We start from the raw sequence: 23,953 nt of genomic DNA on the forward strand, positions 1-23,953 counted from the left end.
GTCTCAGAGGTCACTCTGCATTGAATTGTATTTCCCTGCGCCATTAATAAGCTCTACTTCTGATTTATCCGAAGTGACGGAATGAAATGACAAGAGAGCTTCTTGTTCCCCGGACAGGGCGGACTGAGCACGCTGGCCTACGTGAAGGTAGACGTGATGGACGTTAACGATAATAGACCCGCCTTTTACCCGCTGAGCTACGCTGTCAGTCTGAGCTCCCAAAGCGCTCCCGGGACTTCTGTGGTCCGAGTCACGGCCCAAGACCCGGACTCGGGGGAAAATGGCAGGATTACCTACAAAACCGTACATGGGGGCTCCTCTCCCTACTTCACTCTCAACAAAGACACAGGTTGGTGCACGGTCTTCGTTTTATAAACGTGTAGATTTCAAAATAATACGCTTTTGTTTGTGCAGGTGTGATCTCTCTTTCCCGGCCCGTCCACGGCAAGGCCAACACGGTCATACCGATGGTAATCTCAGCCCAGGACGGCGGAGGTCTGGTCGCCCTGGTCCATGCCAAGGTCAACATCAGCGTGGTGGCAGGTCTGGTGGCGGCCCCTGCCTTCGAACAAGCGCAGTACTACTTCACAGTTTCCGAGGACGTTTTGCAGGGCACGGTCGTGGGTACCGTTCGGGCTAAAAGTAAGACAGGTATGGTCCAGAACCACCTGTCAACCAGCTTTACACATGCTTACCTGTAAATGTACATCAATCCAAAATTCCACTCTACAAATGTTTTTATAGAGTCAAATGCTAAATGTTTATAAGTCTACCCATTAATTTGATAAATGGCCTCTTTGGAGCATGCCTAAGTGCTTTCTCCGCAGCCTCCTGGGTGATGATGACTCGCCTCTGGTTTGTGTCTCGTTACAGGCTCTTCGAGAGATTTTGCCTACACAATCAGCTCCGGGGACCCCACAGGGTACTTCACAGTGGATCCTGACACCGGTACACTGCGCTCCAGTCTATCCTTGGATCACGAAACCCAGTCGTCTCTCGACTTGGAAGTGCAAGTCCGCACCGGTAACCCCCCAGCCTTTGGTCAGACTCGCGTGCGCATCACCATCGAGGACGTCAATGACAACCCGCCGGTGTTTCTTCCCTCCTCCTCCGAGTCCCTGCTGCTTCCAGAGCAAACTGAAATGGGAACTGTCGTGTGTCGCATACAAGCTGAGGACAGGGACGCTGGAGCTAACGGCCAGCTGTCCTTTGACCTGTCCTCTCCGGTCGGTGTCCAGAGGACCTTTAGCATAGAACGCAGCAGTGGGGAGGTACGACTGGTAGGGGTCCTCAATTATGAAAGTATTCCCCGCTTTGATCTCCAAGTGATTGCCAAAGACAACGGAGTGCCTCAGCTGAGTGCCACATTCATGCTTGTGGTTCATGTTCAAGCAGAGAACGACCAAGGGCCTATGTTTGATACTCTCAGCTACCGAGTGGAACTAAAAGAAGGCACTCCAATAAATACACGCTTTCTGCGGGTCCGGGCTCTGAACAGAGAAACATCCGGCTCCGGTTACTTCAGCCCTCTTTCCTACCACCTGCGCCCGGACGGCGATGCCGCCGGCTTCGGCATTGCTGCAGACAGCGGCTGGCTCTTTGTGAAGAGTGCCCTGGACCGAGAAGTCAAGGACATGTATCTCTTAACAGTGCTGGCCACTGCGGGCCAGGGACAGCTGAAAAGGACCGGCAGCGCCACGGTGCGGATATCCGTGACAGACGAGAACGATAACTCTCCACGTCTCACGCAGGCGCGGATATTCATGGCAGTGAAAGAAAACCTGCCGGCTGGGACGGGCTTCGGTCACGTGTTGGCGACCGATCGGGACAGCGGCCCCAATGGACGCCTTGGATACCGCCTGCTGCACCCCGACCGCAACTTCCACATAAACTCACACACAGGTTGGTCATGAGAAGGGTTTTTGATCGGTCAATTTCTGCGTAGCTTCGTGGCTTACTGGACAAATCAACCGGGAGTGTTCTTGTTCCAAATTCTGAAGCCAAGGTTCAAATGTTTCAGTTTGGTATTTACCGTGACACATTTCCCCCACTGTACATTTCAATTACATAGAGTAAAAAAATAGTTAAAATAACATCTCCCTTACCGTGATAAATAATTCAGACGGTAGCAACAGCTCAGCATGGCGTTGTGCCTAATTGGCCTGCTGACTCTGTTAGACCGTGGGAGGAGACATGTTCGCTGATTTGTGATCTTTTGGCAGCCTTGCAAGTCTTGGCAAAATCTGCCGAGCTTGCAATACATATCGCGCTTGCAGACGCGCATAAAAGCCCACGTCACTGTCCTTGCCTGTACAATCGCCCGCCATGACGCCGCTCCTCTGCTCCAGGCGAGATGAGCACCAAGGCCTCTCTGGACCGGGAGCAGCAGTCCAGCTACGAGCTGGCGCTGGTCGTTCAAGACGGAGGCTCGCCCGCCCGCAGCGCCACCGGCACCGTCTTCATAAGTGTCCTGGATGACAACGACAACGCTCCGATATTTACCCACAGTCAGCCTGGGAAAAAGATGATCTTCCAGGTGACTCTACGAGACCCCAAAAAACGACACATGGTTCATCACTCAATATTTGTTTTTCTCATCAACAGGTGTCAGAGAGTCAGGACTCTGGGGTTCTTCTGGGTACCATACAAGCCAAAGACCCCGATGAAGGAGAGAATGCCACAGTTGTCTACGCTTTGTCAGGTATGATATCTAGTAGGAAATTACGAGTTTAGCATCCATGCTAAACATGCAACAAGTGACTTAATGGAGCTAAAACAACTCCACCTTTCTTATTGCCCACTTAAAAACAGAATTTTGAAGATGTTCTTCTTTCACATGTCCTTGTTTTCTTCCTAAACATTATTACTAGCTAGCTAGATAACTATGACTAGCTAGCAGCTGTTGACTTAATTTAGCTAAAACATCTCCCCCAGTTTCCTTGCCCTCTTAAAGACTGAATTTAAAATATATTTTATTCACACATGTCCTCAAGTAGCTATCTAACTAGAACTAGCTTTTATTTGTTGACCTAATGTAGCTAAAACAACTTGTTTCCTTGCCCTTTTAAAAAGTGAATTTAGAAAAAAAAATTGTCACAACAACTTACCCTGTTTCTTTAGAATTATTACTAGCTAGCTAACGAGAACTAGCTACAATCTGTTGACTTATTGTAGCCAAAACAACATGACTTGTTTCCTTGCCCATTTAAAAACTGAATTTAGAAAAAAAATGTTTATTCACAACAACTTAACCTGTTTCTTTAGAATTATTACTAGCTAGCTAACAAGGACTATCTACGATCTGTTCATTTATTGTAGCTAAAATAACTGAACTTGTTTCCTTGCCCATTTAAAAACGGATTTTAGAAAAAAATGTTTAGTCACAACAACTTAACCTGTTTCTTTAGAATTATTACTAGCTAGCTAACAAGGACTAGCTACAATCTGTTGACTTATTGTAGCTAAAACTACTTAACTTGTTTCCTTGCCCATCTAAAAACTTAATGTAGGAACAATGATTATTCACAACAACTTAACCTGTTTCTTTAGAAATATTACTGGTTAGCTAACGAGGACTAGCTACAATCTGTTCACTTATTGTAGCTAAAACAACTTAACTTGTTTCCTTGCCCATCTAAAAACTTAATGTAGAAAAATTATTATACACAACAACTTAACCTGTTTCTTTAGAATTCTTACTAGCTAGCTAACGAGGACTAACTACAATCTGTTGACTTATTGTAGCTAAAACTACTTAACTTGTTTCCTTGCCCATCTAAAAACTTAATGTAGAAACAATGATTATTCACAACAACTTAACCTGTTTCTTTAGAAATATTACTGGTTAGCTAACGAGGACTAGCTACAATCTGTTCACTTATTGTAGCTAAAACAACTTAACTTGTTTCCTTGCCCATCTAAAAACTTAATGTAGAAAAATTATTATACACAACAACTTAACCTGTTTCTTTAGAATTATTACTAGCTAGCTAATGAGGACTAGCTACAATCTGTTGACTTATTGTAGCTAAAACAACTTAACTTGTTTCCTTGCCCATTTAAAAACGGATTTTAGAAAAAAATGTTTATTCACAACAACTTAACCTGTTTCTTTAGAATTATTACTAGCTAACAAGGACTAGCTACAATCTGTGGTCGTATTGTAGATAAAACAACTTAACTTGTTTCATTGCCCATTTAAAAACTGAATTTAGAAGAAAAAAATTATTCACAACAACCTAACCTGTTTCTTTAGAATTATTACTAGCTAGCTAACGAGGACTAGCTACAATCTGTTCACTTATTGTAGCTAAAACAACTTGTTTCCTTGCCCATTTAAAAACGGATTAAAAAAAAATGTTTAGTCACAACAACTTAACGAGGACTAGCTACAATCTGTTCACTTATTGTAGCTAAAACAACTTAACTTGTTTCCTTGCCCATCTAAAAACTTAATGTAGAAAAATTATTATACACAACAACTTAACCTGTTTCTTTAGAATTATTACTAGCTAGTTAACAAGGACTAGCTACACTCTGTGGACTTATTGTAGGTAAAACTACTTAACTTGTTTCCTTGCCCATCTAAAAACTTAATGTAGAAAAAACTATTATACACAACAACTTAACCTGTTTCTTTAGAATTATTACCAGCTAGCTAACGGGGACTAGCTACAATCTGTTGACTTATTGTAGCTAAAACTACTTAACTTGTTTCCTTGCCCATCTAAAAACTGAATTTAGAAAAAAAATGTTTATTCACAACAACTTAACCTGTTTCTTTAGAATTATTACTAGCTAGCTAACAAGGACTATCTACGATCTGTTCATTTATTGTAGCTAAAATAACTGAACTTGTTTCCTTGCCCATTTAAAAACGGATTTTAGAAAAAAATGTTTAGTCACAACAACTTAACCTGTTTCTTTAGAATTATTACTAGCTAGCTAACAAGGACTAGCTACAATCTGTTGACTTATTGTAGCTAAAACTACTTAACTTGTTTCCTTGCCCATCTAAAAACTTAATGTAGGAACAATGATTATTCACAACAACTTAACCTGTTTCTTTAGAAATATTACTGGTTAGCTAACGAGGACTAGCTACAATCTGTTCACTTATTGTAGCTAAAACAACTTAACTTGTTTCCTTGCCCATCTAAAAACTTAATGTAGAAAAATTATTATACACAACAACTTAACCTGTTTCTTTAGAATTCTTACTAGCTAGCTAACGAGGACTAACTACAATCTGTTGACTTATTGTAGCTAAAACTACTTAACTTGTTTCCTTGCCCATCTAAAAACTTAATGTAGAAACAATGATTATTCACAACAACTTAACCTGTTTCTTTAGAAATATTACTGGTTAGCTAACGAGGACTAGCTACAATCTGTTCACTTATTGTAGCTAAAACAACTTAACTTGTTTCCTTGCCCATCTAAAAACTTAATGTAGAAAAATTATTATACACAACAACTTAACCTGTTTCTTTAGAATTATTACTAGCTAGCTAATGAGGACTAGCTACAATCTGTTGACTTATTGTAGCTAAAACAACTTAACTTGTTTCCTTGCCCATTTAAAAACGGATTTTAGAAAAAAATGTTTATTCACAACAACTTAACCTGTTTCTTTAGAATTATTACTAGCTAACAAGGACTAGCTACAATCTGTGGTCGTATTGTAGATAAAACAACTTAACTTGTTTCATTGCCCATTTAAAAACTGAATTTAGAAAAAAAATGTTTATTCACAACAACCTAACCTGTTTCTTTAGAATTATTACTAGCTAGCTAACGAGGACTAGCTACAATCTGTTCACTTATTGTAGCTAAAACAACTTGTTTCCTTGCCCATTTAAAAACGGATTAAAAAAAAAATGTTTAGTCACAACAACTTAACGAGGACTAGCTACAATCTGTTCACTTATTGTAGCTAAAACAACTTAACTTGTTTCCTTGCCCATCTAAAAACTTAATGTAGAAAAATTATTATACACAACAACTTAACATGTTTCTTTAGAATTATTACTAGCTAGTTAACAAGGACTAGCTACACTCTGTGGACTTATTGTAGGTCAAACTACTTAACTTGTTTCCTTGCCCATCTAAAAACTTAATGTAGGAACAATGATTATTCACAACAACTTAACCTGTTTCTTTAGAAATATTACTGGTTAGCTAACGAGGACTAGCTACAATCTGTTCACTTATTGTAGCTAAAACAACTTAACTTGTTTCCTTGCCCATCTAAAAACTTAATGTAGAAAAATTATTATACACAACAACTTAACCTGTTTCTTTAGAATTCTTACTAGCTAGCTAACGAGGACTAACTACAATCTGTTGACTTATTGTAGCTAAAACTACTTAACTTGTTTCCTTGCCCATCTAAAAACTTAATGTAGAAACAATGATTATTCACAACAACTTAACCTGTTTCTTTAGAAATATTACTGGTTAGCTAACGAGGACTAGCTACAATCTGTTCACTTATTGTAGCTAAAACAACTTAACTTGTTTCCTTGCCCATCTAAAAACTTAATGTAGAAAAATTATTATACACAACAACTTAACCTGTTTCTTTAGAATTATTACTAGCTAGCTAATGAGGACTAGCTACAATCTGTTGACTTATTGTAGCTAAAACAACTTAACTTGTTTCCTTGCCCATTTAAAAACGGATTTTAGAAAAAAATGTTTATTCACAACAACTTAACCTGTTTCTTTAGAATTATTACTAGCTAACAAGGACTAGCTACAATCTGTGGTCGTATTGTAGATAAAACAACTTAACTTGTTTCATTGCCCATTTAAAAACTGAATTTAGAAAAAAAATGTTTATTCACAACAACCTAACCTGTTTCTTTAGAATTATTACTAGCTAGCTAACGAGGACTAGCTACAATCTGTTCACTTATTGTAGCTAAAACAACTTGTTTCCTTGCCCATTTAAAAACGGATTAAAAAAAAAATGTTTAGTCACAACAACTTAACGAGGACTAGCTACAATCTGTTCACTTATTGTAGCTAAAACAACTTAACTTGTTTCCTTGCCCATCTAAAAACTTAATGTAGAAAAATTATTATACACAACAACTTAACATGTTTCTTTAGAATTATTACTAGCTAGTTAACAAGGACTAGCTACACTCTGTGGACTTATTGTAGGTCAAACTACTTAACTTGTTTCCTTGCCCATCCAAAAACTTAATGTAGAAAAAACTATTATACACAACAACTCAACCTGTTTCTTTAGAATTATTACCAGCTAGCTAACGGGGACTAGCTACAATCTGTTGACTTATTGTAGCTAAAACTACTTAACTTGTTTCCTTGCCCATCTAAAAACTTAATGTAGAAACAATGATTATTCACAACAACTTAATCTGTCTCTTTAGAATTATTACTAGCTAGCTAATGAGGACTAGCTACAATCTGTTGCCTTATTGTAGCTAAAACAACTTAACTTGTTTCCTTGCCCACCTAAAAAATGTAATAAGACATTTTTTTTATTCACAACTTGTTTCTTTAGAATTATTACTAGCTAACTAACGAGGACTAGCTACAATCTGTTGACTTATTTTAGCTAAAACAACTTAACCTGTTTCTTTGTGCAAACAAATGTTAAATTTAAACACAAAATGTAAACATGTTAGCGTATCGCTAAGGCTATCGATGCTAGCTTGATTACTGTCAGGTTTAAACACTGATTACATCTATTAAACAAGACACGAGGCAAAGAATTAAACAGAGACAAAATTCATTTTAGCTCAATTTGAGGAGAAACGTCTGGTTTGTACTCTTGTACAGTCCCCAGCACGCTCTGGACAAAGATTGTACGCCTCCTCCTTTTTTGGACTTTCCCTGACCACATGGCAACAGCTGCTTCCAAAGGGACATGGGTCGTAAACACCCTTGCCTTTGGTTACAGAACAGTTACCTTATGTTATGTTATTTTAATTTATTATTCAAAATAAAAGGTCGTAAACACTTCACAGAAAAGGTCGTAACACAGTTCAAAGAAATGTTCGTAAAAGAGTTCAATAGGGAAGTGAAGTGAAGTGAATTATATTTATACAGCGCTTTTCTCTAGTGACTCAAAGCGCTTTACATAGTGAAACCCAATATCTAAGTTACATTTAAACCAGTGTGGGTGGCACTGGGAGCAGGTGGGTAAAGTGTCTTGCCCAAGAACACAACGGCAGTGACTAGGATAGCGGAAGTGGGAATTGAACCTGTAACCCTCAAGTTGCTGGCACGGCCACTCTACCAACCGATCTATACCGCCGCAATAAAGAGGTTCGTATAAGAGTTCAAAAAAGCAGTGTCTAGAACTTGGGCAGATCCTTGCCTTCTCTCTGCTTTGTAGTCCTTGGGTTAAAACAATATCTTTCTGTTGATTACAATACCTGAAAGAAAACAGAACACCTTCATGTTGCTTCCCCCCTACACAGTGGAGTTTTACAAGCCTGCTTCTAGGTAGGTTCAAAGACAGCTTTTGGTCTTCTCGCTGGGAACTCATTTCAACACAAAGTTTTTGTGATAACTTTGATACAATTATTCCAACAATTATATTACGATATAGCATGCATATATAATCGTATACAAATCCACTCCATCCCATTTAAAATATGTTGGTGATGATAAATGGTTTAAATCTTTAAACCATTTAATATATATATTAAAAAATATATATATTTTTTTAAGTGTATATGCATGGAAACACTTTTACAGACATCACGCTCGGTTTAGCAAGTAAGAATCGTTTTAGTTATATTGTAAAACTTACAACCGTTGCTTGGAGTGACGAACGAAGATTCCATACGAGTAGGAACGCTACGAATGAATACTTCCGGTTCGAGGAACGAAACAGGAAGTACAGTTGGGCATAAAAGTATTTAGTCAGCCACCGATTGTGCAAGTTCTCCCACTTAGAGTGATGACAGAGGTCTGTAATTTTCACCATAGGTACACTTCAACTGTGAGAGACAGAATGTGACAAAAAAATCCAGGAATTCACATTGTAGGAATTTTAAAGAATTTATTTGTAAATTATGGTGGAAAATAAGTATGTGGTCAATAACAAAAATTCAACTCCATACTTTGTAATATAATCTTTGTTGGCAATAACAGAGGTCAAATGATTACTATAGGTCTTTACCAGGTTTGCACACACAGTAGCTGGTATTTTGGCCCATTCCTCTATGCAGATCGTCTCGAGAGCAGCGATGATTTGGGGCTGTTTCCGAGCAACACGGACTTTCAACTCCCTCCACAGATTTTCTATGGGGTTGAGGACTGTAGGTCTTTACCAGGTTTGCGCACACAGTAGCTGGTATTTTGGTCCATTCCTCTATGCAGATCTTCTCGAGAGCAGCGATGTTTTAGGGCTGTCGCCGAGCAACACGGACTTTCAACTCCCTCCACAGATTTTCTATGGGGTTGAGGTCTGGAGACTGGCTAGGCCACTCCAGGACTTTCAAATGCTTCTTACGGAGCCACTCCTTCATTGCCCGGGCGGTGTGTTTGGGATCATTGTCATGCTGGAAGACCCAGCCACGTTTCATCTTCAAAGCTCTCACTGATGGAAGGAGGTTTTGGCTCAAAATCTCACGATACATGGCCCCATTCATTCTTTCCTTAACACGGATCAGTCGTCCTGTCCCCTTAGCAGAAAAACAGCCCTAAAGCTTGATGTTTCCACCTCGATGCTTCACAGTAGGTATGGTGTTCTTGGGATGCAACTCAGTATTCTTCTTCCTCCAAACACGACGAGTTGAGTGTATACCAAAAAGTTCCATTTTGGTTTCATCTGACCACATGACATTCTCCCAATCCTCTGCTGTATCATCCATGTGCTCTCTGGCAAACTTCAGATGGGCCTGGACATGCAGTGGCTTAAGCAGGGGGACACGTCTGGCACTGCAAGATTTGATTCCCTGTCGGCGTAGTGTGTTACTGATGGTAACCTTTGTTACTTTGGTCCCAGCTCTCTGCAGGTCATTCACCAGGTCCCCCTGTGTGGTTCTGGGATTTTTGCTCACCGTTCTCATGATCATTTTGACCCCACGGGACGAGATCTTACGTGGAGCCCCAGATCGAAGGAGATTATCAGTGCTCTTGTACGTCTTCCATTTTCTGATAATTGCTCCCACAGTTGATTTTTTCACACCAAGCTGCTTGCCTATTGTAGATTCACTCTTCCCAGTCTGGTGCAGGTCTACAATTATTTTCCTGGTGTCCTTCGACAGCTCTTTGGTCTTGGCCATAGTGGAGTTTGGAGTCTGACTGTTTGAGGCTGTGGACAGGTGTCTTTTATACAGATAACAAGTTCAAACAGGTGCCATTAATACAGGTAACGAGTGGAGGACAGAAGAGCTTTTTAAAGAAGAAGTTACAGGTCATGTTTGAAAGGACCAAATACTTATTTTCCACCATAATTTACAAAAAAATTCTTTAAAATTCCTACAAGGTTAATTCCTGCATTTTTTTTTCACATTCTGTCTCTCACAGTGTAAGTGTACCTATGATGAAAATTACAGACCTCTGTCATCATTTTAAGTGGGAGAACTTGCACAATCGGTGGCTGACTAAATACTTTTTTGCCCCACTGTACATTGATTGATTGTTTGAACCTTTTATTAGTAGATTGCACAGTACAGTACATATTCCGTACAATTGACCACTAAATGGTAACACCCGAATAAGTTTTTCAACTTGTTTAAGACGGGGTCCACGTTAATCAATTCACGGTGAGCGAGCTCGTCCAAAAGATGGTGGCGTCGCACAAACAATAACTCACCTTTTTTTTTGTTGGATGTCTGAGGACTATTTGTCGAAAAACAAAACCATCCATTTTTTTTCTTATCCATTTTCTACGCCTTATTACTACCTTTGGGGTCACTGGTGCCTATCTCAGCTACAATCGGGCGGAAGGCAGGGTACACAAAAACAAAACATCGGCCATAAATTAGCCGCACCGTTATACAAGCCGCAGGGTTCAAAGCGGAAATGCAGTAAATGAGGTTTCGGACCTTGTGTCTTCCAGGTCCGAGGAGCGAGCGCTTCTTTCTGAACCCCAACTCCGGCGAGCTCCACTCTTCGTCCCCTCTCGTCCACTCGGAGCGTTCCGAGTACGCGGTGACGGTGACGGCCACGGACCGAGGACTGCCGCCTCAGAGCGCCTCCTGCCCCCTCACCATCCAGGTCAGTGCTCGCCACTCACCCACCCGGGGGGCCCCTCAGACGTGTCACCCTGACAAGCCTCCTCCCAACCCCCCGAAATGGAAAAGTGGGCCTGAATCAAACACTCCCAGTGATGAGTGCCAGCTGTGCCACTCCGGCTCCTTTTTTTTTTTTTTTTTTTTAAAGAAACAGTAGCCTCCTTTCTGCGCTGAGTGGCAGCACAAAAACACCATTTAGCCTATTATTTTGCAGAAACTCCACACCGTGGAAGAAACGTGTTGCTTCCAGGAAAACTGACTCGCCGTATGAACAATGCATAACTCCCTTTTTTTCCTAACCCGGGAACAAAACAAAGCCATGACTGAAAGACGTAATTATTCAATAATTGGATTAAACAGTGCAATGTTGTGCTAACCCGCTGATGCGTCCATTTATGTCCTCTAATCATCTTTGCAGGATTATTTTCTAAGCCTGTCATCTACACACATACCCCTTTTTTGGTGTTTTTTTCCCTCTCCAATGTGGAAGCAATTTATAAGTTGTCATGTCAGGCTCCCTTTTTTTTTACTCGATGACGTCTTTCTCTGCGACGCAACCTTTTCCTCCCATTCCTTTCAACGCGATAAACGCTCCGGTTGATTATTTTTGTCAGTTCAGTTCAAGTAAACCAATGAAATGCACTTTGTAGGGAAAAAAGTAAACAAACAAAGAAAGAAGAAAAAAAACAGGTAATAGATCAGGGTGTCCAAAGTGCAGCCAGGCGCTATACAATCGTTAGCATTCTAATTTTACAATGCTAACTTTTTTGCAAATTTTTCAGGTACAAACAAACCTCCGCCTGAACTACAAACCCCGTTTCCATATGAGTTGGGAAATTATGTTAGATGTAAATATAAATGGAATACAATGATTTTCAAATCATTTTCAACCCATATTCAGTTGAATATGCTACAAAGACAACATATTTGATGTTCAAACTGATAAACATTTTTTTTTTTTTGCAAATAATCATTAACTTTAGAATTTGATGCCAGCAACACGTGACAAAGAAGTTGGGAAAGGTGGCAATAAATACTGATAAAGTTGAGGAATGCTCATCAAACACTTATTTGGAACATCCCACATATGTGCAGGCTAATTGGGAACAAGTGGGTGCCATGATTGGGTATAAAAGCAGCTTCCATGAAATGCTAAGTAATTCACAAACAAAGATGGGGTGAGAGTCACCAATTTGTAAGCAAATTGTCGAACAGTTTTAGAACAACATTTCTCAACAAGCTATTGCAAGGAATTTAGGGATTTTACCATCTATGGTCCGTAAAATCATCAAAAAGTTCAGAGAATCTGGAGAAATCACTGCACGTAAGCGATATTATGGACTTTTGATCCCTCAGGGCGGTATTGCATCAAAAAAACAACATCAGTGTGTAAAGGATATCACCACATGGGCTCAGGAACACTTCATAAAACTACTGTCAGTAACTACAGTTGGTTGTTATATCTTTAAGTGCAAGTTAAAACTCTGCTATGCAAAGCCAAACCCATTTATCAACGATATCCTGAAACGCCGCCTGCTTGGCTGGGCCCGAGCTCACCAAAGATGGACTGATGCAAAGTGGAAAGGTCCATACAGGTTTTGGAGCAACATATGTTGTCATCCAAGCAACGTTATCATGGACGCCCCTGCTTATTTCAGCAAGACAAGTGTTACAACAGCGTGGCTTCGTAAAAAAAGAGTGCAGGTACTTTCCTGGCCCGCCTGCAGTCCAGACCTGTCTCCCATCGTAAATGTGTGGCGCATTATGAAATATGAAGCTCTACATAAAATAAGAATGGAAAAGAATTTCACTTTCAAAGCTTCAACAATTACTTTCATCAGTTCCCAAACGTTTATTGAGTGTTGTTAAAAGAAAAGGTGATGTAACACAGTGGTGATCATGCCTTTCCCAACTACATTGGCACGTGTTGCAGCCATGAAATTTAATTATTATTTGCAAAAAAAAATAAAGTTTATGAGTTTGAACATCAAATATGTTGTCTTTGTAGCATATTCAACTGAATATGGGTTGAAAATGATTTGCAAATCATAGTATTCCATTTATATTTACATCTAACACAATTTCCCAACTCATATGGAAACGGGGTTTGTATTTTATGACTTAACGAGTGCTACCTGTTAGTATGCTAATGTTGGCATTAGAGATGTCCGATAATTACTTTTTTCGCCAATATTCTGATATTGTCCAACTCTTAATTACCGAAGGCGATATCAACCGATGCAAATATACAATCCTCATTTCCATATGAGTTGGGAAATTGTGTTGGATGTAAATATAAACGGAATACAATGATTTGCAAATCCTTTTCAACTCATATTCAGTTGAATGCACTACAAAGACAAAATTTTTGATGTTCAAACTCATAAACTTTATTTTTTTTGCAAATAATAATTAACTTAGAATTTCATGGCTGCAACACGTGCCAAAGTAGTTGGGAAAGGGCATGTTCACCACTGTATTACATCACCTTTTCTTTTAACAACACTCAATAAACATTTGGGAACTGAGGAAACTAATTGTTGAAGCTTTGTAAGTGGAATTCTTTCCCACTCTTGTTTTATGTAGAGTTTCAGTCGTTCAACAGTCCGGGGTCTCTGCTGTCCTATTTTACGCTTCATAATGCGCCACACATTTTTGATGGGAGACAGGTCTAGACTGCAGGCGGGCCAGGAAAGTACCCGCACTCTCTTTTTACGAAGCCACGCTGTTGTAACACGTGCTGAATGTGGCTTGGCATTGTCTCGCTAAAATAAGCAGGGGCGTCCATGAAAAAGACGCCACTTAGATAAATAAATAAATGGGTTGTACTTGTACAGCGCTTTTCTACCTTCAAGGTACTCAAAGCGCTTTGACACTACTTCCACATTTACCCATTCACACACACATTCACACACTGATGGAGGGAGCTGCCATGCAAGGCGCCAACCAGCAACCATCGGGAGCAAAGGTGAAGTGTCTTGCTCAGGACACAACGGACGTGACGAGGTTGGTTCTAGGTGGGATTTGAACCAGTGACCCTCGGGTTGCGCACAGCCACTCTTCCACTGCGCCACGCCGTCCCTGATGACAACATATGTTGTTCCAAAACCTGTATGTACCATTCAGCATTAATGGTGCCTTCACAGATGTGTAAGTTACCCATGCCTTGGGCACTAATGCACCCCCAAACCATCACAGATGCTGGCTTTTCAACTTTGCAGTGATAACAGTCCGGAGGGTTTGCTTCCCCTTGGATCCGTATGACACTATGTTGAATATTTCCAAAAACAATTTGAAATGTAACCACAGAACACTTTTCCGCTTTGCATCAGTCCATCTTAGATGATCTCGGGCCCAGAGAAGCCGGCAGCGTTTCTGGATGTTGTTGATAAATGGCTTTGGCTTTGCATAGTAGAGCTTTAACGTGCACTTACAGATGTAGCAACGAACTGTATTTAGTGACAGTCGTTTTCTGAAGTGTTCTGGAGCCCATGTGGTGATATCCTTTAGAGATTGATGTCGGTTTTTCTGCTCCCCTCACCTCCCAGGGGGTGATCAAGGGTGATGGGTCAAATGCAGAGAATAATTTCGCCCCACCTAGTGTGTGTGTGATAATCATTGGTACTTTAAATTTAACTTATTTTAGCGTGATAACTTTTGCATGTTAGCGTTTTAGCTAATTTAGCAGGTATACACCTCTGTGTCATATAATTTGGTATTTCACTTATGCTAACTGTAAGCATGCTATTCTTAGCATGTATGCATAGTATTGTTAGAATGCTATTTTTTTTAGCTAATTTAACAGATATACACCTCAGTGTCATATTTTGGTATTGCGCTAATGCTAACTGTCAGCATGCAATTGCTAACATGTTAGTGTAGTACTATTAGCATGTTAGCTTGTTTAGCTCTTTTAGCATGTATACACCTCAGTGTTATATATATTGTTATTTCACTAACTGTATCTGTAAGCATGCAATAGTTAGCATGTTTGCATAGTATTGTTAGAATGCTAGCTTGTTCAGCTAATTTAACAGATATACACCTCAGTGTCATATATTTTGGTATTTCACTAATGCTAACTGTAAGCATGCCATTGTTAACATGTTAGAATCGTACTATTAGCATGCTAGCTTGTTTAGCTCATTTAGCATGTATACACCTCAGTGTTATGTATGTTTATATTTCACTCATTCTAACTGTAAGCATGCTATAGTTAGCATGTTGGCATTGTATTGTTAGAATTCTAGCTGTTTAGCTAATTTAACAGATATACGATACACCTCAGTGTCGCGTAATTTGGTATTGCGCTAGGGCTAACTGTAAGCATGCAATTGCTAACATGCTAGATAGTACTTTTAGCTTGTTTAGCTCATTTAGCATGTATGCACCTCAGTGTAATATATTTTGTTATTCTTTTAATGCTAACTATAAGCAGGCTACTGTTAGCATGTTAGTATTGTACTGTTAGCTCATTTTGCATGTATACAACTCAGTGTCATATATTTTGGTATTTCACTAATGCTAACTGTAAGCATGCTATTGTTAGCATGTTAGCATTGTACTGTTCACTCATTTTGCATGTATACACATCAGTGTTGTATATTTTGGTATTTCAATATTGCTAACGTAAGCATGCTATTGTCATCGTGTTAGCATTGTATTGTTAGCATGCTAGATTTTTAGCATCCAAACACCATTTAAAAAAAAAAGGTACATCATTATATATTATATAAATATTTATCCTATTTACATGCAATCTGCTTCCAAATTATCTCAGCCCAAGGCGGCCGCCGAGTCAAAAAGTTTGAACACCCCTGCTTCAAAGCCTAATTTGGGGAAAAAAAATTTAAAATAAAAAAAGATAAAAAGGGAGAAAGTTGCCACGAGGGACTGTCGGAAGAAAGTTTGATTCCTCAAATAAAACATCCTGTTTTCCATTGCAGGTTCTGAGCCTGAACAAATCCTCTTCAAAGGCCAACTCACATTCTGTCGCCTTCAACTCGGTGGAAGAGACCCAGCCGGGTTCAGTCATCGGTTCAGTCCGCCTCCACGGGGGAGAGAACCCGGCAGGGGGCGAGGTGACCTACGTGGTGGTGGGGGGGACGGACCGGGACGGCACTTTTGTCGTGGATCGCCTAACCGGAGACGTCTACCTGGCCCGTCCTCTTGACTATGAGCAAAACCATCACTACACGCTCCAGATCGAGGTGGACGACTTCTCTCAGGCCCCGCCCATCAGCACCCTCATCAGTCTTGACATTAACGTAAAGGACAGCAATGACCACGCCCCTCAGTTCCCAGAGGACCCCGTAACTATCGTCATCTCTGAGAGCGTCCAGCCGGGCACGTCCGTCTACACCTTCCAGGCCACAGACAAGGACGGCAGTGGGCCCAATAGTGACCTGAGGTACTCCGTCCTCCAACAGTGGCCCGACATACCCGACCTACTCACCCTTGATGCTACCACCGGGGTCCTAACTCTAAACCAAGAGCTGGACCACGAGGTCAACCCCAGCCTCATACTAGTCGTAAAGGCAACGGACTCTGCCCTGGACGCCGGTGAGAGGCAGTGGAGTTCGGTCACGGCGAGGATTTACGTGACGGACGAGAACGACAATGAGCCGGTGTTCAGCTCGCCGGCGGCGGTGAGCGTGATGGAGGATCAGCCCGTCGGCTTTGTGGCGCTCTACGTCATGGCCAGGGACGCGGACCGAGGGGAGAACGGCAGGGTGACCTACAGGGTCCAGTCAGGGAACACAGGCGGGACCTTCAGCCTCAACCCAAACACTGGTAAGTCCTGCTTGAGGTAGGATTGGGATGTTGGGTAAACGTGACTTGTTGGTCATAGCATCCATGACGGTCTGTTGGAACAAGACCTGTCTCCGGTTACATCAGACCATGTCTGACCAAAATGTTAGCTGAGGCTAACTAAGCTATGAGGGTATTTTCCACTTTACGTCAACAATACGCTTGATTGCTGGGTGGAATAAAACATTAACTCTATTAGCACGAGAAACTGTTTTTCGCAAGCCGATCTGCTATCCTTTGTTAGGAAGAAATACTCTGATCTGTTAGCCCCCGTTAGCACAAAAGATGGTTTCTAGCAGGCCAATCTTCTAGCGTCTGTTAACTGTCGAGCAAGCCAATCTGCTAGCCTTGATTAGTACAAACTTTGTTAACACGAGAAACAGTTTCTAGCAAGCTAATCCGTTATCCTTTGTTTGATCTGATCTGCTAGCCACCGTTTGTACTAAAAACTGTTTCTAGCAAGCCTGTCCACTATCCTCCGTTGGTAGGAAAGACCCTTTTGATAACCTCATCTTTTAGCCTCTGTTAGCACAAAAGACCGAGGCCGATCTTCTAGCGTCCTTCAACTTTTTAGCAAACCATTCCGCTAGCTTTGATTAATACAAACTCCTTTAGAAAGGAAAACAGTTTCTAGCAAGCTGATTCGATATCTTCTGTTAGTAGGAAATATGATTTAATTTAATCTGATCTGTTAGCCACCGTTAGCACAAAAGCCAGTTTCTTAAGAAGCCGATCTTCTAGCATCCGTTAACTTTATAGTTAGCCAATCTGCTTTCCATGTTTAGTACAAATTCCGTGAGCACTAGAAGTAGTTTCTGGCAAGACTATCCGGTATCTTTTGCTAATCTAATCTGCTAGCCTCCGTTAGCTTGAAAGACAGTTTCCAGTAAGCCAATATTTGCTCTCCTCGATTAGTACAAATTCCGTTATCCCGAAAAACTGTTTCGAGCAAGCCGATCTGCTATCCTTTGATGGGAGGAAATACTCTGATCTGTTAGCCCCCGTTAGCACAAAAGACGGTTTTTAGCAGGCCGATCTTCTAGCGTCTGCTAACTGTTTAGCAAGCCAATCTGTTATCCTCGATTAGTACAAACTTTAACATGAGAAACAGTTTCTAGCAAGCTGATCCGCTATTCTTTGTTTGTAGGAAAGACTATTTCTCTGTTTGTAGGACAGACCCTTTTTTAAATCTGAGCTGTTAGGCTACTTTAGCACAAAAGACAGTTTCTAGCAGGTCGATCTTTTAGCGTCCGTTAATTTTCTAACGAACGAATCCGCCAGCCTCGAATAGTAAAAACTCCGATCGCACGAGAAATGGTTTCTAGCAAGCCGATCCGCTATCCTTTGTTAGTAGGACAAACCCTTTTGTTAATCTGATCTGTTAGCCTCCCTTAACAAAAAAGACAGTTTCTAGCAAGCTGATGCGCAAACCTGTGATAGTAGGACAGACCTTTTCTTTTAATCTGATCTGCTGGACTATGTTAGCACAAACGAAAGTTTCTAGCAGGCCAATCTTCTAGTGTCTGATAACTTGAAAGACAACTTTCTATCAAACTGATCTGCTAACCTCCGTTAGCATGAAAGACAGTTTCTAGCAAGCCTAACCGCTATCATCCGTTAGTAGAACAGACCCTTTTGTTGATCTGATCTGTACATTAGCACAAAAGACAATTTCTAGCAAGACACAAAGCACGAGCCTGCGTTAGTAGGACAGACCTTTTCTTTTAACCTGATCTGTTTTCCTCCGTTAGCATAAAAGACGGTTTCTAGCAGGCCGATCTTCTAGCGTCTGTTAACTGTTTAGCAAGCCAATCTGCTGGCCCCGATTAGTACAAACTTTAACATGAGAAACACTTTCTAGCAAGCTGATCCACTATCCTTTGTTTTTAGGAAATACTATTTCTCTGTTTGTCGGACAGACCCTTTTGTTAATCTGAGCTGTTAGCCTACGTTAGCACAAAAGACAGTTTCTAGCAGGTCGATCTTTTAGCGTCCGTTAATTTTCTAACGAACCAATCCGCCAGCCTTGAATAGTAAAAACTCAGATCGCACGAGAAATGGTTTCTAGCAAGCCGATCCGCTATCCTTTGTTAGTAGGAAAGACAATTTCTCTGTTTGTAGGACAGACCCTTTTGTTAATCTGAGCTGTTAGCCTGAGTTAGCACGAAAGACAGTTTCTAGCAGGTCGATCTTTTAGCGTCCGTTAATTTTCTAACGAACCAATCCGCCAGCCTCGAATAGTAAAAACTCAGATCGCACGAGAAATGGTTTCTAGCAAGCCGATCCGCTACCCTTTGTTAGTAGGACAGACCCTTTTGTTAATCTGATCTGTTAGCCTCCCTTAACAAAAAAGACAGTTTCTAGCAGGCCAATCTTCTAGCGTCTGATAACTTGAAAGACAACTTTCTATCAAACTGATCTGCTACCCTCCGTTAGCACGAAAGACAGTTTCTAGCAAGCCAAAGCGCTATCCTCCGTTAGTAGAACCGACCTTTTTGTTAATCTGATCTGTTAGCAAGCCAATGCGCCAGTTTCTAGCGAGCCGATCTAGCGTCTGATCAAACTGATCTGCGAGCCTCTGTTAGCGCGAAAGACAACTTTCGTCTGATAATTCGCAAGACAATTTTCTATCAAACTGATCTGCCAGCCTCTGTTAGCGTGAAAGACAACCTTCTAGCAAGCCCGTCCGCTATTCTTGGTTAGTAGGAACAACCCTTTTGTTAATCTGATCTGCTAGCCTACATTAGCACGAAAGATGGTTTCTAGCAAGTCGATAAGCTAGCCTGCGACAGTAGGACGGACCTTTTCTTTTAACCCGATCTGTTAGCCTACGTTAGCACGAAAGACATTCTAGCAAGCATAGCCACTATCCTCCTCTAGCCTACGTTAGCACGGAAAACAACTTTCTAGCAGGCCAATCTGCTAACTTTGGTTAGCATCTCGCGACCGCTCTGAAGTTTTTTTTTGCTCCCGTCCTTCAGCTTTATTTAGAATGATTGTGAATTCCCAGGGAGGTGCCAGAAGAGTTTAGCGGAGACAAACTACAGAAAACCTGCTAAGCTAACAGTCATGTCAAAGATGAAAAAAATAGCATTTTTAGGTCCAACCGTAAGAGACTGAGCAGAAATCCCTAAAAAATATGCTCCGGATCATTTTTTTCTTTTTGTTTACAAACTCAGGAAATAAGTTCTTGGACACACAACTTTAAAGACCAAACGATTAAAATAGTACTGGTAGTTTTTGCTTATGTTTACTTATTTTGCACTACAATATTGACCTTTATTTTGTTCACACTATTGGTAATAAAAAGGGGAAATTATTATAAATATTATTACAACGCCATCAAAGGGCAGTAAAACGGCTGATCAAACAAAACAGAAGTCATGGTCATGGACCCGCTAGCTGCGCAAGCTGGCTCTCCAATCAGCTAAACAGACTCAATAACTCCATGCTGACGTTTTGGTGAATTTCCTGAGGAATTTGTGAAACTGAAACAAGACAAAAAGAATGTAAGTTAATAATACTAACACAGACGCTAGTAAACGTGTTAGGATATTAGTTAACGCTATCGATGCTAGCTTGAGCACATTCTAATAGCTCATACAAATATGCATGAAAACACTCCTACAGACATCAAAAAATGTTTATTCACAACAACTTAACCAGTTTCTTTAGCATTATTACTAGCTAGCTAACCTGCTGTTGACTTATTGTATTTAAAACAACTTATGTCCTCGTTTCCTTCTTATGCCTGTTGAGTTATTACTAGCTAACAAGGACTAGCTACAATCTGTTGACTTACTGTACCTATAACAACTTAACCTATTCCCTTGCGCTAACAAATGCTTAATTCAAACAAATATCGTAAACGTGTTAGCGTGTCGCTAATGCTATTGAGGCTAGCTTGATCACGTTACAATAGCACGTACAAATATGTATGAAAACACTCCTACAGACATCAAAACATGTTTATTCACAACAACTTAACCTGTTACTTTAGCATTATTACTAGCTAGCTAACTTTGACTATCTACCAGCTGTTGACTTTTTGTATTTAAAACAACTTATGTCTTCATTTCCTTCTTATGCCTGTTGAATTATTACTAGCTAACGAGGACTAGCTAAGATCTTTTGACTTACTTAAGCCGTAACAACTTAACCTGTTCCCTTGCACTAACAAATGCTTAATTTTAAGCAAATAACTTAAACGTTTAAGTCTATCGCTAACGCTATCGACGCTAGCTTGATCACATTACGATAGCACGTACAAATATGCGTGAAAACACTCCTACAGACATCAAAAAATGTTTATTCACAACAACTTAACCTGTTTCCTTGCGCTAACAAATGCTTAATTCAAACAAATAACGTAAACGTGTTAGCGTATCGCTAACGCTATCGACGCTAGCTTGATCACATTACAATAGCACGTAAAAATATGCATGAAAACACTCCTACAGACATCAAAAAATGTTTATTCACAACTTCACCTGTTTTCCTTGCGCTAAAAAAGGCTTAATTCAAACAAATGACGTAAACGTGTTAGCGTATCGCTAACGCTATCGACGCTAGCTTGATCACATTACAATATCACGTAAAAAAAATGCTTGAAAACACTCCTACAGACATAAAAAAAAATGTATTCACAACAACTTAACCTGTTTCCTTGCGCTAAAAAATGCTTAATTCAAACAAATGACGTAAACTTGTTAGCATATTGCTAACGCTATCAACGTTAACTTGATCACATTACGATAACACGTAAAAATATGCATGAAAACACTCCTACAGACATCAAAAATGTTTATTCACAACTTCACCTGTTTCCTTGCGCTAACAAATGATTAATTCAAACAAATAACGTAAAAGTGTTAGCATATCGCTAACGCTATCGACGCCAGCTTGATCACATTACGATAGCACGTAAAAATATGCATGAAAACACTCCTACAGACATCAAAAAATGTTTATTCACAACAACTTCACCTTTTTCTTTAGCATTATTACTAGCTAGCTAACTTTGACTATCTCCCAGCTGTTGACTTTTTGAAGCTAAAACAACTTATGTCTCGTTTCCTTCTTAAGCCTGTTGAGTTCTTACTAGCTACAATCTGTTGACTTACTGTAGCTATAACAACTGAACCTTTTTCCTTGCGCTAACAAATGCTTAATTTTAAACAAATAACGTAAATGTTTTAGCATGTCGCTAACGCTATCGATGCCAGCTTGATCACATTACGATAGCACGTACAAATGTGCGTGAAAAACACTCCTACAGACATCACACATAGGACGGTTTAGTAAGAATGAATTGTTTTAGTTATATTGTAAAACTTACAAACATTGTTTGGAGTGATAGATGGATAGATAGATAGATAGATAGATAGATAGATAGATAGATAGATAGATAGATAGATAGATAGATAGATAGATGGATAGTACTTTATTGATTTCTTCAGGAGTTCCCTCAGGAAAATTAAAAATTTCAGCAGCAGTGTACAGAATTGAGATCGAATTTTAAAGAAGTAAATGATGAATGAAGAATCAGTATGAGTAGATTCGCTATGGACGGCTACAAGAAAAATCGGCACTTCTACTTCCGGTTGAAAGCACCAAGTGGAAGGACACTGCAGTAAGCAAACTCGTCCAAAAGAGGGCGCTGTCACGCCAAATTTCTTCCTCCCTACAAAAACCTTCCCCCCGGAAGATATTTGGCGTGACAGCCCCTCTAATGCCTGAAGGACTCCAATGAGGATGTGACATTACCAAGTTGTATGACTCTTAAGGGTTACAGCTGCAAAATTAGCGAAGCAAAAATAGCTTGAAAGGTTAGCATGCTGGAATGCTAATATTTTTTCCCCACCGTTATTTTTCACCAATGACAATCAGCCAATTATAATGCTTTTAAAACAGGCAGCTGTGTGGGCTGCTTTAAGGTCCTTCCACCCACATTGGGGTCCTTCAAGCAGTTTCTTCCGGGGGGAAGGTTTTTGTAGGGGGGAAGAAATTTGGCGTGACAGTGCCTTAGTACAAACAATAACACACCTTTTCAGCGCCGTTTTATAAGCCGCAGGGTTCAAAGTGTAGGGGAAAAAAGTAGCGTCTTATAGTCTTAAGGTATATAGCGACTTTGAGGCTATATCGCCACCTAGAGGACTCTGGATGCCTTTGTTGCGGTTCTGCACTCCTGTTTCAGTGTTGACAGTCAATGTGGTGAAAAGTAAAAGTTATTTTTGCTGCTTCCTGACACAAAAACTGCAACATCCATCCAGCTTTTAGTGCTTGGTTCTTTTTTCTTTTTATGTCTCCACCACCTGCCGGGAGTTCCATTCCACACGTGTTCACCTGTTCCTGTCATTTCACGGACCCTTTTGAAGATTTTGCAGCACCTGTAAACCCAAACCCCCCCCCCTCTATCCCCCACCATGGACTGTTAACACAGAAGTTGTAGTCTTGGACCTCAGCAGTTCTGAGGAGTCCCAGGTCTTGTTTGGCGTTTTACGACTCGGTGCTCGCAGTCGGAGGGCGTGCAGAGCGAGAGGCCTGACAAATATGAAACACACGTGCACAACATCCATGGACCCGCGCAGAACCTCCTCCTCGGGCTTCTGGGACGCATTAGAGGAGGGGGATCTGGTTGATGTGGTCTCCCCTGGGCCGGCGTGGGACCGCCTGGCTGGCCTGGGATCCCCCTGGTTCTGTTGTGGCCTTTGAGACATGCGTCTGCCGAGTGGCTGTCAGGAGTCTGGGATTGAAGCGCTCAGTTGTTGGTTTCTAGACCAGGACTAAGGTCCTCAGAGTCTGCTCCTGTTTGGGGAGGAGCCGTATCGTCTGGTGAAACAGTCTTGTCAGAATTATGAAGGGAGATATCGCACAGTCACGCCCTGTATCAACATCAAGACACCGTTTTGTTTTCA

General features: G+C 40.7%; 1 protein-coding gene across 2 annotated transcripts in view; it reads left to right on the top strand.

Annotated features, from left to right (window-relative positions):
- Window positions 1-23,953, top strand: part of LOC133537053 (protocadherin-16-like) — a 225,014-nt gene that overhangs the window by 174,947 nt on the left and 26,114 nt on the right. For both annotated transcript variants that reach the window (XM_061877891.1, XM_061877890.1), the window contains 7 exons: window positions 118-349; window positions 415-651; window positions 874-1,902; window positions 2,349-2,536; window positions 2,605-2,701; window positions 11,051-11,208; window positions 16,172-17,018. In XM_061877891.1, the coding sequence (XP_061733875.1) occupies window positions 118-349; window positions 415-651; window positions 874-1,902; window positions 2,349-2,536; window positions 2,605-2,701; window positions 11,051-11,208; window positions 16,172-17,018 (2,788 nt within the window). The remainder of the gene's footprint in view (window positions 1-117; window positions 350-414; window positions 652-873; window positions 1,903-2,348; window positions 2,537-2,604; window positions 2,702-11,050; window positions 11,209-16,171; window positions 17,019-23,953) is intronic.

This window comes from Nerophis ophidion, linkage group LG18, assembly GCF_033978795.1.
Source record: "Nerophis ophidion isolate RoL-2023_Sa linkage group LG18, RoL_Noph_v1.0, whole genome shotgun sequence".
In the NCBI taxonomy this organism is placed as follows: Eukaryota; Metazoa; Chordata; class Actinopteri; order Syngnathiformes; family Syngnathidae; genus Nerophis; species Nerophis ophidion.